We start from the raw sequence: 14,607 nt of genomic DNA on the forward strand, positions 1-14,607 counted from the left end.
ATGCCACTGTGATGTGAGGAAGAACAGATCATCCCTTGCTACCCTCTGAGTAAATAACAAAGGTAATCTTTTCTCTTGGCTCGTTCACACTGGTGTAAGGAGACAACTTCTACCCAACCTTAGTCCTTGGAACACAATCTTCACCAGGAGAGATAAATAGTAGTGTAATTTCTTCACTAATAATTAAAGTCTGTCCGAAGAGTGTGTTTCAGGGAGCAGCCAGAGACAAAATATTAGCACCACAGAAGCTGAGTGAAAGTCATCTCAGTGCCAACATAACCAGTATAAAAGGGTCATTTGCTGATGGCAAGATAATTTTCAGGTAAAACTGGCATTCCATTCTGGAGAGAAATATAACCCTGCATACACACTCGGTCCCAGTATCAAAGGCACCAGCACCTTGGACACTTATGGTAGTGGAAATCCCAAACTCACCCAGATTTGTTTAATAGAGCTATCTAAAAAGTTTGTTGGCCCTAACTTATGGGCTGTTTTCCAAAAAATATCTTCTGCAAATAAGCATCTTGGAGCTTCAAATACTGTTTCCTGTAGCTAGTATATTGTAAATGTGATTAGTTGTACAATTTCATCACTCATACATTAATGGATTACATAGGCCTTTCCAGAACTGATCTGAACCTAACCACTATAAACAACATTTTGTCATTGGGGACATGTTTCCTAGATCTCAAATCTCCCTTCCCTAGACCCCTGACCTTTTGGTAAAAATCAGGATTAAGCCTCACTGTAATCTATTCCCTAATTGGGGTATGGTAATAAGAAAAGATTTTATCCCAACTCAGGTGACAACTAGTGAATGGGGGGGGGGGGGGGGTCCTTAAGGGAAGGAGGCTGTGGATGCAAGACCTCCATCAGAAGTAACTCTTGTACATATTCTAGGCACAGATAGGAAGCCCCAGGATCCAAGGCTGGCAGCAACGGAAGCTTCTGCAATCACTGGCAATGCAGTGTGGCGGGTGATAGATAACTCACACAGGATGGGAACAGATTCTGCTGTCTCCAGATTCCTACATAGAGGCACTGTAGTTTGGAGACTGCTTGTTATCTTACATATACTTAGCATCTTTAATCTTAGCAGCAATTAATTTTTTTCTCTGAAGGAGAAAATTAAGCTCAGAGAGGTACAAAGGAAAAAGATGTGGAATTCTGACTTTGGCACTACTCATTAAATGCCACTTCCTTCTTCTATTATACAAATTCCTTCTCTGTAACTTAATAAGCTCTTTGTATAAACACATACACTCCTTGAAGTCAGGGCTTATGCCTTCTCTGTCTTTTCTCTCATCTCCTCTAGATCACCTTTCCCAGGGTTGCCCTGGACTGGGAGCTGGGGCAGTTCTAAATAAATAGTTCTAAATAAATAGCAGGAGATGAAATGTGTCCCTCCAAAATCCGTGGTGGTCTTCAGTTGTAGTTTTTAAAATAAAAATCCTACTTAAATGTCCCCAGTTACTGTATTCAGCTGTAGACTCTATAACTTAAGAGGAACAAGGGCAATTTGGAGTGAATCCAGAGTAGGAGAAGGAAACCAGAGGAGAGATTTGATCCCACATCCCATAGGAAACAGTGAAAAGAGCTAGGGCTCTTTAACCTAAAAAAGTGAGATAAACAGACATGATTTTTGCCTTCAGACTACCCTAGGGGCCTCCTAAGACAGGAAAAACATCTTTGTTCTATGTTGGCCCCAGAAGGTAAAGCAAGGATGCCTGGATAATTGGTAGAGGGAGAATGACTGCAACTCAACATAAGGAAAAGCTGTCCACAGCCAAAACTTTCTAACAGTGAAATGGAGGCCTAGAAGAGCGAACGAGTTCCCCTAAGACCAATGGAGATCAAGTTCAGGGGCACTGCACAGGAGGTTCATGAAATGATTAAGAGGGGCCTGTGCTGTGGCATAGTAGGTAAAGCTGCTGCCTGAAGTGCCAGCATCCCATATGGGCGCCAGTTCGAGTCCTGGCTGCTCCACTTCCAATCCAGCTCTCTGCTATGGCCTGGGAAAGCAGTAGAAGATGGCCCAAGTCCTTGGGCCCCTGCACCCGCATGGGAGACTCGGAAGAAGCTCCTGGCTCCTGGCTTTGGATCAGCCCAGCTCCAGCCATTTTTGGCCATCTGGGGAGTGAACCAGGAGATAGAAGACCTCTCTCTCTCTCTCTCTCTCTCTCTCTCTGTGCCTCTCCTCTTTCTGTGTAACTCTGACTTTCAAATAGATAAATAAATCTTAAAAAAAAAAAGAAATGATTAAGATTAAGGCTAGGTGACTTCCTAAAGGCTCTCCTCCCTCTGAAATTCTGTGGTTCTAGGTTTCCACCAAGATCAGCAGCCTTAGTGTAACAGTCCTGACTCAAGCCTGCCCTTTGGTGCCTAGAGGGTGGAGAAGTGGGCAGGGAGAGCAGCTCCTCTCATAATCTCCGCTGTTCTTTATTAACTTTTCACAGATGGCTCAGCATCTTTTCCCCGTGGTTCTGAAGTAGTCTCACTATAAAAATCGGGATGTTCCCTCCAGATAATCGCCCCATAACGACCACACTCTAGTCCGAAGTTCTTTTTCTCTCTTGAAAGGAATATTCCTGAGGAGGGGATTGGGAAGTGTATGGGGGAAATCATTGTAATTGTTTAAAGGGACAATGCTCAAGTGTCTTCCAGTTGTAGTGGAATTCTTTTCTTTGTCTGAGGTTTTAGACAGAAAAGATCCTCTAAGAACAGGCACAGTATTTTTCACTTCAGTGAGTGTACGTGTAAATCTCCACAAATGTGTTTGGACAGCCCATCAGGGCCAAAATGGTATGTACCCAAAGCTCTAAAGGTTACCAGAATGCTTGGGGCCGCCGCTGTGTTGCAGCTGGTTAACACCCTGGCCTGAAGCACCAGCATCCCATATGCCAGTTCGAGACCCGGCTGCTCCACTTCTGATCCAGCTCCCTGCTATGGCCTGAGAAAGCAGTAGAAGATGGCCCGAGTCCTTGGGCCCCTGCACCCACATGGGAGACCTGGAAGAAGCTCCTGGCTCCTGGCTTCGGATTAGCCCAGCTCTGGCTGTTGCGGCCAATTGGAGAGTGAACCATTGGATGGAAGACCTCTCTCTCTCTCTCTCTCTCTCTCTGCCTCTCCTCTCTCTGTGTAACTCTGACTTTCAAATAAATAAATATTTTAAAAAGTTACCAGAATGCGTTCAGCCTTCTTGCTCTACCTCCCTGCAGTCTTCTTTGGTATCTGTCTGCATAGATTCCTGTCTCATGCCCCTGAAATTCCTCTACCTCTGGGCGAGGGTAGCAGTCGGGGGACTGAGGCAGCAGATACTATTGCTGATTTTAGAGGCAGACATGAGAAAGGCATTCACATGAGTAACTAGGCTGGACAAGCTCCTGAGAAGCACACCTCATGAAGGTCTCTCTTTGTGAGGCCAAGTCCTTAGCTGTTAACAACACCGCTACAATGGTTTCATGGGGAATTATCATTGCTCATACAATACCACCTCTGAAGCCAACAGGAACTCAAAATTGCAGCCAAATTAACTGCCAGTCACAAGGCAACCTCAATCTGACTTTATCCAGTTCCTCTTGAAGTCTTAACTGCTTTTTTTTTTCTACATGTATTTCTAGAAAGAAGGTCAAAGTGGGGATGAAAGAAAGGCTAAAACAACTTAAAGAGAATGTTCTACCACTATCCTAGGCTAAGGACAGTAAACAGCGTCAGAGTTGGCTCAATTCATTCTCACACCATCTGTGCTAATAAATGTGAGACAGGTATGCCTATCCCCAATTCTACAGAGACATGGGCCCAGAGAGGGCAAAATGATAAGGCAACAAAAGCGTATATTGAGTGGAGGGAGGCAAAACTTCCTTCTCCTCCAGGCTACTCCCCTATGCCACCCAACTTTGTTCCAGGGCAGTAACTGGCCCCTGCTGGCTTCACTGCAAATGGGCAGGGAAAGGGTAAATGTGTAGGCTGAGCCTGTTCTCTGCCCTGTCCTATCCTCCTCTCTGATATTCCTCTTCCTTTTCCTGCCTCCCGACACTGGTCTCTACCCTTTCTTTTTCTTCATCCTCAGTCAACCTCAGGGCATATTTCCAAGAATTCAAAATGAGTAAAGGAACCTCACACTACAGTTCAGCATCTCTCTCTCTCTCCCTCTCTCTCTTTCTCCAGAAAAATACAACCTGAATCTCTGGGCCTCTGAGAGGCCTTATATGATGTGGAATCACTGCTGTCAAAACCTTGGGAAGGTCACCCATTCCCAAAGAGTGTATTTTCCCAATGCAGGGAATCCATTTCATGGATGACTGTCTACACTGTAGTAGGGGTGGTCCCCTAAGTAAAAAGACAGAGACATTTCATTCGAAGAGAATCCCGGTTCCACCCAGACAGGCCCCCTGAGTCAATGACGTAGTGAAAGATGCTAACCAAAGGAATATTGCCAGGGGGGAGACTATACAAGGCCCCATAAATCAGGCAGCTGAATTCCCCATATTTGGGGAAATTATAGGATCCGGTAGGAATTGATTTCCCCAACCTGATTATTTTCTAAGCCAAAAGTTCTCCCATGACAAATCCAAGCTAGACTTTCACACTCCATGCTTTCTTCTACTAATCACCTTTTCTCAAATTCTCCCACTTCCCAGATAGCTCCACCTGTTCCACAAGATACCTCCAAGCATCTATACCACACCGCCCCAGACCCAAACTGGTTTGTATTCCCCGTAACACCAAAGGAGATTCTCTGACCTTTTCCACCACAGATCTGAGGTCATCATAAGTGACGTGAAGTCACCGAAAGAGTCCTCTCCAACTCCCTAAGTCTAGGACTACAAGCCAGTCCTCAATTGCTGGAGAGCCACAGGCTGACAAGGAAGTGTCACTGGTGTCACAGGCTGATAAGACTGGATACATCCGTGTCTTATTATTGCCCTAGTCTCCTTCCGAAACTGCAGCACTGTACGAAGAATCAAGAAAATCTCAGAGAAATCAAAACTGCAATGGACTTGGAGCCTAACACTGACTCACGGTCAGATAGACCTAGGCAAGCCACTGAATGCACCACAGCCTCAAGTTTTTCCATCAATACCTTCACAACTTGCACTGACTGCCTCACAGTATGGCTCCAAGAGGCCAAAGAAATAAGGTACGTAGAACACATCATAAACAGTAACAAGGGATGCAAGTGAAACGAAGCCTCATCTTTCTCTCTCCACAACGGTCTGGGGAGAAGAGGGCCAAAGCTAGCAGGAGGACAAGCAACTAGACTGACATGGTATCATTTAATGGTCACCTACTTGCGCCTCATTTTAGACATGGCAATGCCTGGGTCCAGAGAAAGGCAAGTGATATGCACAGGATTCCAGAACTAGACAGTGGCAGAGCAAGGATTCGAACCCAAGTTTTTTCATCTGCCAATTCAATCCTCCTTCTATTTCCTCCCAACCTATCCTCACCAGAGTGTGCACACTCAAGGGCCACCTGAAAGGAGAAAGCTGTATTTTTCTGAAGCACAAAAGAAAAAACAAAACTAAAGTAAAAAAAAAAAAAAGATTAATGAAATCTGCAAGAGTGTCTGCTCAGGATGAAAAAAAAAATACAGGCAAACACCGTACTTAGGGAAAGTACTATGGCCCCTTTCTATAATGTGGGGGCTAACCAGGTTATAGCTAGCTGTTACTGGAAGGAGCCAGGCTATTTGGAAGAGATGAGAGAAACGATCTTACATGGTGCCCCATGTATCCAAATGTGTGTAATAATGAGCCTTCCAGGGGTCAACTGTATATTCAGTAGAAAGGGAATCATTAAAAGGCACCCTGCCTCCCAACACACAACACACACTTCCTCAACAGCTTGGCCAAGGAAACCCTCATCTACTCTCAAATAATCCCCCAGCCTGACCACAAATTGTTGGCTGCCCCATGCATGGTCACACCCCCTCCCTTGTCATGCTCCTGCAGGCTCCTCGCAAAACAATGTGGGACCACAGCAGCAAGCATGCTCTGGGTTGCTTCTCAAGCTGGGTCAGCCCTGGGCAGAGCTGACAAATGATCTTTCCAAGGCAGGTTGTCTAGGCTGACTGTCGCAATTCAATTGCCGGGAGGAACTTCCAGACCATGGAGGGCTGTACAGCCCATGGTGACCTTGGCGGGAAGAGGAGGAAGAGAAGGAGTCTGAGTAGAAGAAATTCCTAAGGCCAGGATTTCCCTCTCCCAAGGGGTCCTTTCAGAGTGGGGCTTGTGGTTGTGTTTTTTTTTTTTTCTTTTGAAGTACCGCTCTCCCCAGAGAAGAGAGTGGAGGGAGAGTTGCCTTAGGAGGGCGTGTGATGGTGGGTGACAAAGGCATCTCAGACTGGTTAGCAATACTTGGCAAGTAGCGGGGGGCAGCGTGCTGCAGGAAGATCTGGGTGGCTTGGGGTGAAACTAAAGTCCCCAAGAATCCATGCCAGCCGCCCCCAAGATGTTGCCTTAGCGGACCTCAGGACCTCAGACAGCCTTAGCTGATAGGTATGCCTCCAGGCAACACCCCAGGGCTGCTCAGAGTGTGGGCCCCAAGGCTTGAAGGACTCCTACAATTCACCAGCAGCTCCAGTGCAAGGGAAAGCAGCACAAGTTTCTGTGGCTGGGGGGGCGGGGGGGGAGGGTGGAAGGGGAGGATTAGCTAACCCCCTGCTGAGACGGGCCCAACATTAAAAAGCCTGAAACTGCAGTGACATTTGTCCCCCACTGAGAAGCCCACATCTTTCTATGTCCAGCCCAACCCACATCTCCAACCTCCACTGCAACTTGAGTAGATCGGAAAGGAGAAAGGTTTTTGGATTTGAGTCTTTCAAAGAAAACAGCCACAACAACAAACCGGATAAAGTTGGTGAAGTTGGTTCCCTTTGAATCTGGTGCCTCAAGGTGAGTTGCCCCACAAGTCACTCCCCCCGCCCCCCCCCCCGGAACGGTCCCAGCTGCGTGCAGCCCCTACCCTCACCCCTACCGGGGCTGGCTCGCTTTGGGGGTTCGGAGCATTCGGGAGAGTTCCTCTCTCCTGCCCTCTGCGGCAACTTGGCTTCCAGCAGATCACAGCCTCCTAAAACAAACAAACCCTGGCGGCGGCGGCGGCGGCGGCGGCGGCAGCTCCAGCGCAGCTGCGCTCCATGGCGCAAAAGTTTCCTCCACACTTCTCAACGTGCAGGAAATCTCGCCGGCGCGGGGCAGGACTCCACAGGGACGAAAAGGCCGGGCCGAGCCGCAAGCAGCGACGCCCCGCGAGCTGAATGGAGGTGCACGCGTCCGGCCGTGGGAAGAGAGGCTGGCTAAAGCCTCCGATGTCTCTCAGCTCCATTCCCACTCCAGACCCTAACCCTGCAACCTGCCCGGGCGGGCCGACCCGCGGGTCGACGCAGGGGCCAGCGCTGCCCAGAGAGCTGCCAAGCCGCGCTGCCTGCCCCTTTGGCTCCTCAGGGTTCCGCTAGAGCTCAGGGGCCTCCAAGGAACACCCCACCGATAGCCGCCACTCCTCCAGCGCAAACTGAGTGGAGTAGCTGCCCCGAGGTGCGGAGCACAGGCTGCCCTTGCGCCCTGCCCTGCGTGTCTGTGCGCCAGGGCCAGCCGTGCTCTCCTCCTTGCGCTCCCGCCACCCTTAGGGGGTGTCTGCTCCCGGGCTGGTGGCAAGACCCGTTCGCGCTGTTCACGCTACTCACAGGGGCCAAGTTGCAAAGTTAGTGTGAAGGCCCCATCCCGCGGCAGCCTGAGCCCCGCTTGCCCATTCAAAGTTGGGCGCCGTTAGGACACGGCCGCGGGTCCTTACCTTAGACACCGTGAGCGGCTCGCAGTGCTCCAGACCCCCCTTAAGGGTGAAGCCCCAGGGCGCCCCCCCTTGCAGCTGCACAGGGACGTACTGGAAGGACCCAGGCCGGTTCTCCATCCTCGTCTCGGCTCAGGCGCCGCCGGGCTCCTTTTCTGCGGGGGCTACGTTGCCTCCGCCCCCAGCAGCTCCGCCACCATCGCCCTCCAGCTCTACGCCGCCCCGCCCCGCCCCGCTCCGCCCACTCTCCCGGCTGCAGCTCCGGCCGTGAGCGAGCGCAAGGAGGAAATGACACGGAGCTGCAGAGAGGGGGAGGGGGGGGGGGAAGGAGAAGGGAAAAAAAGGAAAGGAAAGAAAGAAGCGAGGCGGACGGCTAGCGCGTAATGGACAAGAAAACGGAGCAATCGGGAGGGGCAGCTGCTGGGACCTCGCCTATAGGATCGCTGGGGAGTGGGAGCAAGGCGAGGCCTCCCATCAATTGTTACATTGTTTCATTCAAGCAGGCCCCCCCTCTTCGGTCCTCCTCTTTGCTGCCCGCTTCCCCGCCCCTGCAAGCCCGCAGAGACGAGGGGAGGTGAAAGTCGTTAGTGTGGACGGCCCGAGTGGCCCAGTGGGTTCCAACGCTGGTTTCCTGATGAGCGCGTGCCTGTTTCTCTGACCGCCTCTATCTTCAGAAGGTCCCAGGACCCGGGTTCTGGGAGGCTTACAAGGCTGCTAATTTGTGGACGTTGCCTAGAGGGCTGGAAAGTAAAGTAAGCAGGCCAGCGAATACAGTGCGGCTGTGTGTGGAGGCTGCTGTGTGTGTGCACTAGGTGTGTGGGGTCATTATGAAAAACAGTGCCCCGGGGGCAGAGTTTAAATAAAGAAGCACTTTGAGGATGCCCCCCCCCCCCGCCCGCGCTCAGCCGCACCCTGGCTCAGCGCTGGCGTCTCTGGGTAGCACAGTGCTTGTGCATATTGCAGTCATCTGGAGTTCCTGGCACGGCCTGGCACTTGCCCCACTGAGATGACCAAGTGGGGAATCAGCCAACTTTATGACTAGCAGGATTGTCTCCAAACCTACAGGAAAGCGTGGCCGTGGGTAAGCGGGCCAGTTCCTGCGGTGCCTTTGGAAGAAGCAGCTTGGAGATAGGATCCAGAACATCGGTGTTCATCTGCTCCTGCTTGAGCGTGTATTATTTTCTGAGCTGGGCTTTTAGAACAAACCCAAGAGTCACAATCATATTCCTGCAAAGTGAAGTTGTTACTAAGTCCTAAGCTGATTTCTCAACTTTGCTTGACTGCGCAGGTTGCCTTCCCCCTCTGAGGTGTTTTCAATGGAAGCACAGGCTGCGGGCAGTCCCGTTTTCAAGGGCCTCCAGCTAACAGGGAAAGTGTTGACAATGCAGTTGTGACTCAACAGACCGTCCCCACTCTCTCTTGCCTGTTCTGTCTCTGTATTTGTCAGCTTCTTCCTTCCACAGCCAGCTTTCTGAAGCTAAGATTTCCACTCTCTGCTTCCATTTCCTCACCTGTCACTACCTCTTCAACATAAGCCCCCCTCCCCCCATGAATCCCTTCTTTTCAGCAGCCCCAAACTGCAAACCTGACTTTTCTTCAATAAAATGGCAGCTCGGTGTTCACCGGTTGCTTTTTAAAGTCCTCAGAGATAATTCAGATAGGAAGTCATCCTTGATCTTCTAGATTTTTAGGTCTACAGAAGACCATTTTGATCACGTTCATTGTTTTGCACTTTTTCCTATGCACTTTTTCCTATGAAAAAGCAGAAAATTTGAGAAGATTGCATCTCACCTTGTTGATTCCTCATTGTGTGTCAGCCTATAGGCCAGCCAGCATTCATTTGCTCTGTCCCACTTTAAAATGGAACATTCTTAATCTTTTTGGGATAAGATCTCTATGATTGTCACTAGGGAGAAACAGCATGGTTCAACCCCAGTATAGTGGAATCTGTAAAGTTCACTTTACAGGATATGTAGTCATCACTCAAGGACTAGTAGAATTATGTGTCTAGACTGGAGGAAAGGTATTTGAAAGCAGGAGACACACAGCTGAGCCCTGGCCTGGTCACGAACTAGATTGGGTGACCTTGGGCAAATCACTGAGCTAACTCTTTCCAGTCTCATTTTCTTCATCTGTAAACTTCAGCTAATAAGCCTTGACTTTCCTACCTCCTAGGTCTGTTGAGAGTCTGGGATGAAATAATACATATGAAAACACTTTAGGAAGGAAAAAGTAAAAACCCTCTCAACCTTCCTATGAAAGCAAGCACTGAGCTAGCCTTCAACCAACTTGTTTGCTTCCCAAGCTGTACTCCACAGCGATGTCTTGTTGTTCTTGTCAGTTTATTCTTTTCATCCTTAACAGCAGAACAAGATAAATTACCTACCTCCTCTCGCAGGCAGCACAGGAGGATTCACAGGACATTGTGAATACAAGGTGGGATGATCATTGTGTTTCTTTGCCGATGGGCATCTCATCATTCCCCGGAAGCACAGTTAGCGGGAGCATGATTGTATAGTGAAAAGAATACCCAGTACAGTTCGGATACCTGGATTCCAAGCTGCTTTTGCCATTAATTAGCTGTGTGATATTTACCAGGCAACCCCCTCCCCCCGTAAGTGGAAGACGTTGAGCTACTTGATCTCTGAAGTCCTTCTACAGCTTGAAAACTCTATGGCTAGTTCTTGGCGAGTGCCTAAACATAGTATATGTGCAAACAAAAGCTTGATGATGGAGACAAGCCAAGTACAAATAAACTGATGGAGAATAGTCAAGGAGTGTATTTCTGTAGGAGTGTAGAGGGGCGTATGTGTGCACATGCATGTATGGGTACACACTGGAGCCATTGGATAGATGAATTTTTTAGATATTTTTACTTGAAAGGCACAGTTGGAGAGAGAGAGAGAGAGAGATCTTCCTCTTCCATCCACTGGTTCACTCCTCAAATGGCCACGATGGCCAGGTCTGGGCCACAGGGAAGCCATGAGCCAAGAGTTTTTTCTGCATCTTCCACATGGGTACAGGGGCCCAAGTACTTGGGCCATCGTCTACTGCTTTCCCAGGCACATTAGCAGGGAGCTGGATCAGAGGTGGAGCAGCTGAGACATGAACCAGAGCCCATAAGGGATGCTGGCATAGCAGGTGGAAGCTTTGCATGCTATGCCAGAACGCTGGCCCCTGGACAGATGCTTAATTCCCTCTAAAATATGTTAAATTGCCTGTGGGGTAGAAGTGGAAAGTCCAGTAGGCTGGTAGAAATAGGAAACTGCATATCAAGAGGGGGTAGTGATTGCTCATACACATTTGGATTATAACTGAAGCCATTTGGAGTAGATAATCTCACCAAGGGAAATCAGAATGGGAAGAAGTGGGGGTTGGGGTGGAAACCTGGATTATGCTAAGATTTCAAACATTACATTAATATTTAAAAGTCAAGAACAGTAACAAAAGATCTAAGAAGGAGCAGACAGAGAGGTGGACGAAGGAACAATCAGCAGAAACAGGGAGACACATTACAGCCAGGCTGGATACACATGGAAAAATCCTCTCAAAGAGCCTTTGCTCCATTAAAACTTCATTAACTAGTTTTCCTTTTCAGAAGGAAGAAGATTCAATGAGATGCTCTTCTCTCAACTTGTTGTTGTTAACTTCCTTAGCTAGGCTGTTTGTAAACCGAAATTTGAATGCGGTTTTCCTCCTAGCAGTGCCTCTAGCTCCCTGCTGAACTAAGGGCCCCTTTGAGATTCTAGAGAAATCTATGCCTTCTCTTCCCACAAAGCTACATACGATCATGTCCAGCTTCCACTGAGACGCCTGGAAACCTGGCGCCAGCAAGAGACAAGGTGTGTTCTTTTCTGTGGTAAGGAAAAAGCCCCACACCACACGAAATCTGCCCCTGTAGCAAATGTTTAAGTGCACGGTACAGTACTGCTAACTTGATATACATTATTGTACAGCAGATCTCTAGGAATTTTCATCTTGCATGCCTGAACCTCCGCCTATTAAATGGCAACTCTAGATTTCTCCCTCCATGTAAACCATGGAAGTACAATTCTGTGTCCTACTTCTGTGAGTCTGAGGACTTTAGGTATCTTATGTAAGTGGAATCGTGCAATACATGACATTTTGTGACTAGACTGTTTCACATAACACTCTTCAAGTTTACTCATGTTGGCTCATATGACAGGATTTCCTTCTGTTTTATATCACTTTATACTCCCCAATGGATACTTAGGGTGTTTTCATATTTTGGCTTTTGTGAATAATTCTGAAATGAACATGGGAGTGCAAATATCACTTCAAGATATTGATTTCATTTGTTGTGGATATATACCCAGAAATGGGACTGCTGAATCATATGGTAATTCTATTCTAAAATTTTTAAGAGACCTCCATACTGATTTCCATAAAGGCTGTGGCAATTTGTATTCCTACCAGCAGTGTACCAGGGTTTGCTTTTCCCCACACCTTTCCCAATACTTGTTAATGTTTTGTGTCTTTGATAATAGCTATTCTAACATGTGTAAAGTGATATTTCATTGTAGGGGTTTTTTGGAGGGTTAAAATGTTTGTTTATTGATTTTCACCTACTTGAAAGGCAGAGTGACAGACAGGAAAAGATCTTCTATCTGGTGATTCACTACCCAAATGCCCCCAGCAACCAGGGCTGGGCTCAGCCAGGCTGAATCTAGAAGCCCAGAACTCCCTCTAGGTCTCCCATGTGGGTGGTAGGGACCCAAGCACTTAAGTCACCATGTGCTGCCTCCTAGGATGTATTTGAATGAAATTGGAGTGGAAGTGGAGCAACTGGGACTTGAACCAGCATTCTGATATGGGATGCAGGTGTCCCAAGCAGTGGCTTAACCCACTGTATCTCATTGTCTGCTTCTCATTGTGGTTTCAATTTGCACTTCCTTGATGATTACTGATGTTGGCTATTTGTATATCTTCTTAGGAGAAATAGATATTCAAGTTCCCTGTCCATTTTTAAATCAAGTCATTTGCCTTTTTGCTATTGAAATCCTTGTATATTTTGGATAACAATCCTCTATTAATAAATGGTTTGAAAATATTTTATCCCATTCTGTAGGCTGCCTTTTCACTCTGTTGATTGTTTCCTTTGCTGCACAACAGGTTTTTAGTTTGATGTCATCCCACTTAACTGTTTTTGCATTTGTGCCTTGGCTTTTAGTGTCATATCTAAGAAATCATTGCCAAGACACATGTTATGAAGCTTTTCATCTGTTTTCTTCTAGGAGTTTTATAGGTTCAGGTCTCACATTTAAGTCTTTATTGCATTTTTAATTGATTTGGGGGGCTGGGATAAGATAATGGTCCAATTCCAATCTTTTGCATATAGATATTCAGTTTCTAAACACCATTTGTTGATGAGACTATCCCTTTCCCATTGGGTGGTCTTGGCATTCTTGTTGAAGAGCATTTGAACATATTTGTACGTTGATTCTGGGCCTCACAATTCTCTTCCATTTGTCTGTCTTTCTGATAAGTACCACAGTGTTTTGGTTACTGTGGCTTTGTCATATGTTCTGAAGTCAGGAACTCTGTTTTGTTCTTTATTAAGGTTTTTTTGGTTATTCAGAGTCATTTGTGGTTCTGTATGAGTTTTAAGATTTTTCCCTATTTATGCCCCCCAAAATTGGAGTTATTGTAGGGATTACATTGAATCTGTAGATGGCCTTGGGTATGTATTGACAGAACATTTGTTCTCTTATGGAGTTTAAGTGTCCTATTGAAACAATGTTTCAATAGAAAACATAACAGTATTTACTCAGGGAATTCAATTCGTCCTACACTGACTGGGCTACCTGCTGGGCTCTATACAGGCAAGTTTGTTAAAGATTTATTTGACAGAGTTACAGAGAGAGCTAGACACACACACACACACACACAGAGAGAGAGAGAGAGAGAGAGAGAGGTCTTCCATTCACTGGTTCACTCCCTAAATGGCTGCAACGGCCAGAGTTGAGCCAATTGGAAGCCAGGAGATTCTTCTGGGTCTCCCACGTGGGTGCAGGGGCCCAAGGACTTGTCGAGCCACCCTCTACTGCATTCTCAGGCCATAGCAGAGAGCTGGATTGAAAGTGGAGCAGCCAGGACTCGAACTGGCGCCCATATGGCATGCCGGCACCACAGGCCGGGGTTTAACTCACTGCACAGCAGCACCAGCCCGAATATACAGGCAACTTTTAATACAATATTTCAATGATTACAATGACCCTGCAACATAGGTATTATTATGTCTGTTTCCAGGTGAGGAAACCAATCCAGGAAGTGATAGAAGTAGGATTACATGGCAGGGAGGCTGGGGAAGCATCATGTGATAACTATTAATCACATCTCTGTCATATTCTCATCTTTTGCAGGAGAGGGAGAGGGTTGGAGTCCTCATTACTCTCTCTTCCTGTTTTCATTTGAAAGGATTTCTGTTACAATAACTCTCCTGGCCTCTCTCTCCTCACATTATGTGATGGATGAGATGACAAATCTGTATAGCTAAATGATGAATGTATTGGAAAGCCTATTTTGGTCACCATTCTATTCCCTTATTCCAGTACAATTTTTTTAAAGAAGATTCATTTTATTTATTTGGAAGGCAGAATAACAAAAAGGGAGAGAAACAAAGAGAGAGAGAGAGAGAGAGAGAGAGAGAGAGAGAGAGAGATCTTCTATCTTCTGGTTTACTCCCTGAATGGCTGCAATGGCTGAAGTTAGAAGTCAGGAACTGCATCTGGGTCTTCCACGTGGCTGCAGGGGCCCAAGCACTTGGGCCATCCTCTGCTGCCTTTCCAGGCATATTAG

General features: G+C 47.3%; 1 protein-coding gene across 3 annotated transcripts in view; it reads right to left on the reverse strand.

Moving 5' to 3' along the window:
• SHROOM4 (shroom family member 4) overlaps positions 1-8,149 on the reverse strand; it is a 264,044-nt gene extending 255,895 nt beyond the window's left edge. Inside the window, exon 1 of one of the 3 annotated variants that reach the window (XM_002721647.5) lies at positions 7,792-8,149. In XM_002721647.5, the coding sequence (XP_002721693.2) occupies positions 7,792-7,908 (117 nt within the window). In that variant the 5' untranslated portion in view covers positions 7,909-8,149. The remainder of the gene's footprint in view (positions 1-7,791) is intronic. The other 2 variants (XM_070067065.1, XM_051834719.2) reach the window with 2 other exon arrangements.
• Between the last annotated feature and the right edge of the window lie 6,458 nt (positions 8,150-14,607).

The sequence above is a fragment of the Oryctolagus cuniculus genome, chromosome X, assembly GCF_964237555.1.
Source record: "Oryctolagus cuniculus chromosome X, mOryCun1.1, whole genome shotgun sequence".
NCBI lineage: Eukaryota > Metazoa > Chordata > Mammalia > Lagomorpha > Leporidae > Oryctolagus > Oryctolagus cuniculus.